Source organism: Arachis ipaensis, chromosome B03 (genome assembly GCF_000816755.2).
Source record: "Arachis ipaensis cultivar K30076 chromosome B03, Araip1.1, whole genome shotgun sequence".
NCBI lineage: Eukaryota > Viridiplantae > Streptophyta > Magnoliopsida > Fabales > Fabaceae > Arachis > Arachis ipaensis.
In genome coordinates this window covers 26,188,588-26,191,556 of record NC_029787.2, presented here as the reverse complement: position 1 = coordinate 26,191,556, position 2,969 = coordinate 26,188,588, and the positions used below count along the sequence as shown (strand labels likewise).

General features: G+C 33.7%; 1 protein-coding gene across 3 annotated transcripts in view; it reads right to left on the bottom strand.

The window, feature by feature from the left end:
* Positions 297-2,969, bottom strand: part of LOC107630141 (pentatricopeptide repeat-containing protein At4g04790, mitochondrial) — a 14,919-nt gene continuing 12,246 nt past the window's right edge. For all 3 annotated transcript variants that reach the window (XM_021118506.1, XM_021118507.1, XM_016333200.2), the window contains exons 12-16: positions 1,940-2,104; positions 1,740-1,870; positions 1,554-1,632; positions 1,111-1,328; positions 297-1,024 (exon numbers count right to left, since the gene is read on the bottom strand). In XM_021118506.1, coding sequence (XP_020974165.1) covers positions 838-1,024; positions 1,111-1,328; positions 1,554-1,632; positions 1,740-1,870; positions 1,940-2,104 — 780 coding nt within the window. In that variant the 3' untranslated portion in view covers positions 297-837. The remainder of the gene's footprint in view (positions 1,025-1,110; positions 1,329-1,553; positions 1,633-1,739; positions 1,871-1,939; positions 2,105-2,969) is intronic.

Sequence of the window (2,969 nt, the reverse complement as noted above, 5' to 3'; positions counted from 1 at the left end):
TCTTAAACTGTGTTTTAATATACTATAAATAGATCAATAAATAGATAGACATGATATTACCAAGAGATTGGAGGATAAACAAATTACAACGAAGAGTTTATCGCGTTTGTAAACATGCTTACGTACCTAGTATAACTTTTTGTCATCAAATAATTATGATAGATTCATAGATCCAAAAATGTGTAGTCAGTCTCGTTGTCAAATTGTATCATGTATTGAAAACTGGAAAGTTTCCATATTATTCAAACAGAACATCAAAATAGTTATGATTCTACGCTTAAGTGGTGTAACTTTTATACCAAGGGTCATAGTCTATTTGATCAGTTATATTTCTGGAATATTACTAGAAATGTTTCGTTAGTAAAATATAAGCAGAATAATAATAAATGGTTAGAATAATAGTGACTTCTTGAACATTCCGTCACCAGAAGGTATTAAAGAATTACAAGTGATCTAAAGTCTAAACTGGTGATACTTGGGAAAATAAGGTGCCTTCAGCTTTCATATTCTTTCTTTAGATGAAAAACAGAACTTCAACTATGATGGGGGATCAGAGTTCCAATTCTGTGCAAGACATGGTCATGGATGTTAAGCTTTCATCCTTTGTAGCGCAGTAACCACCTTTTCAAGCTGAAACTGAAAAGGTAATCATATGGGGTTGGTTTAACCATGGAAACTTGGGATACATGAGAACCCAATCAAACCATTCTGAATCTGATGCAAGCTAAGCATGGACAATATCAGCATGATTTGATGTAACTAAATTAACAAGAAATGCACCACCCTTCTGACGAGCATTTCTTAACCAATACATAAAAATTATCTTAGAAAGAGAACTCAAGCCTCTCGTTTTTCTTTCTTTTTTGTTACTTTCGTTTTCTTCTTTGCCACAGAGGAAAGACCAGAGTATGTTTCTTGACAGGCTTTGATGATAGCAGATACCTCGCTGTCATCTTTCGGAATTTTACTTAGCATAAAGTTAGCAGATCTATAATCTCCCGATGCCAAAAGTGCTTGATACATCCTACAACCACAGAAGTCGTTAGTCGTTAATAGCCCCAGCAATGAAGCAGATGGAGTTATAGCACTGGAAACTTTTAAAAAACGTACCTCAAATAACTTAGCACATTGTATGGAAATCCAGCAACCTCATATTCTCTCCAAATCAAACGAGCATTACTCAAATCTCCAGCATTGGTGCAGGCACTTAGAAGAAAATCAAGACATTGCCGTGAAGGCACGAGACCAAGCTCGTTCTTGACTGCCCAAAGCAAGTCTAAACCAATCTGCAAATTTGAGGACTCGGATGTTGCAATTGCAGCAAACACCTATATATACATGAACAAATTTGATGTGACTGGCTCCAAAAAGAGCAATTGTCAAGACGAGGTTTAGGACCAAACCCCTCATTTTACAATACTTTCATGATCCATCACAGGGTAGCCAAAAAGAGTTTCAACTTTTTCAGAATTGAATTAATAGCCAATGGATCCATTTTTCCAATATTGAAAGCAACCTTATACAAATTATGTTGGGAGGGAACAAGAACTCACTTCATCAAAGAGAACTTCCAATACTAGTTCATCACTTTCAAACTTATCCTTGAGTTTCTTGAACAAGTCAATAGCAGAACTGATTCAAAATGCGGTCACGTATAAATATAAGCGCATTACACATTGCAATTTAATTACAAAATGAATGAGAAATCAAATAGATACCGAAGGGGAAATAAATTAAACCTTAGATGCTTGTTGTGAACACAATATATGATAACTCTGAAGCAGCCATCGACCCAATAGTCTAGATCACTCAATTCTGTAAGTAGCATAAGCATCCCATCCAACTCTCCTTTGAATTTGGTGAACTCTTCCTAATATGTCCCTAAATTAGTTAAAGAGCTGAAGAAAGATAAAGCAATATTGTGTATTCAGAACCTTACGATAAGACTTATAACAGCTTTTGGTTCCAAATTGTATCCAGCTTTATTAATCTCCTCATATACTAAAAGTGCCTCGGACAACTGCCCATGTGATGCAAGAGCTGAGACAAGGACGCTCTTGATTTCATTTAAGCTTTTTGCTGGTATGTTCGGATCCAAAATGACCTGCAATGTAAAACAAATTTTGTTTAGTTGGATATTTGAAATTATATCAGATATTTTATCTATAATAAAGATTCTATAAGATGATGCATAAATGATATTAATAACTACTGTATCAATATCTGTCTACTTCTATATGCAAACATGAATTAAGGAAACGTTTGAAAAATAAATTCGGTGTAGAGAAATCTAGGTTTATTTTACAAAGTTACCCTTACTAATGCTCTCATTCTTTTTTTCTTCTTTCCACCTACTCCCATTTATTTGGGGTATAATTGGAAAGACATAATTAATATTATCTAGATTTCTAAAACCAGCAGTTTATTTGTAGAAAATTAAAATTTCAAAAGTAGACAATTATTCCAACATGGAAGTATTATAAAGAATAAAAAGGAAAGGTGAGAAAAATTGTTGCATATTTACATTTGATGAAGAAATCAAGTTTTGCTATTTTTAGTATTACTGGGTAAGCAAATATTTTGTATATAGAACCTGCTGAAGCACTTATTCAAAGTTCATCTGCAAGAGCTAATTCTACAGTATTTTATAAGCAAACATCATTTTACAATAAGTAAAATTGCATGCCTGATGTTATATTGCCAATGTAAGAAAAATATTGCCTGTGAATGGAAAGCAAGAACCATATAGTTATTTGGAATATTTGGAAGACAAACAACTTCAATCAGCTAACTGAATGAGGAGGATATGGTTCATGGGGGCAGTGAGGAAGCAGACTTGAATGGCCACATTATATCTGTCGTTTTCTTGTTCTTGGGTTTTATTCCATGATTTTAGTGGAATTATTCCAAGTTGTAAAATTAATGTCTAGGTTCCTGACACTTTTTTTTATATTTGAGACTGCAGTTGC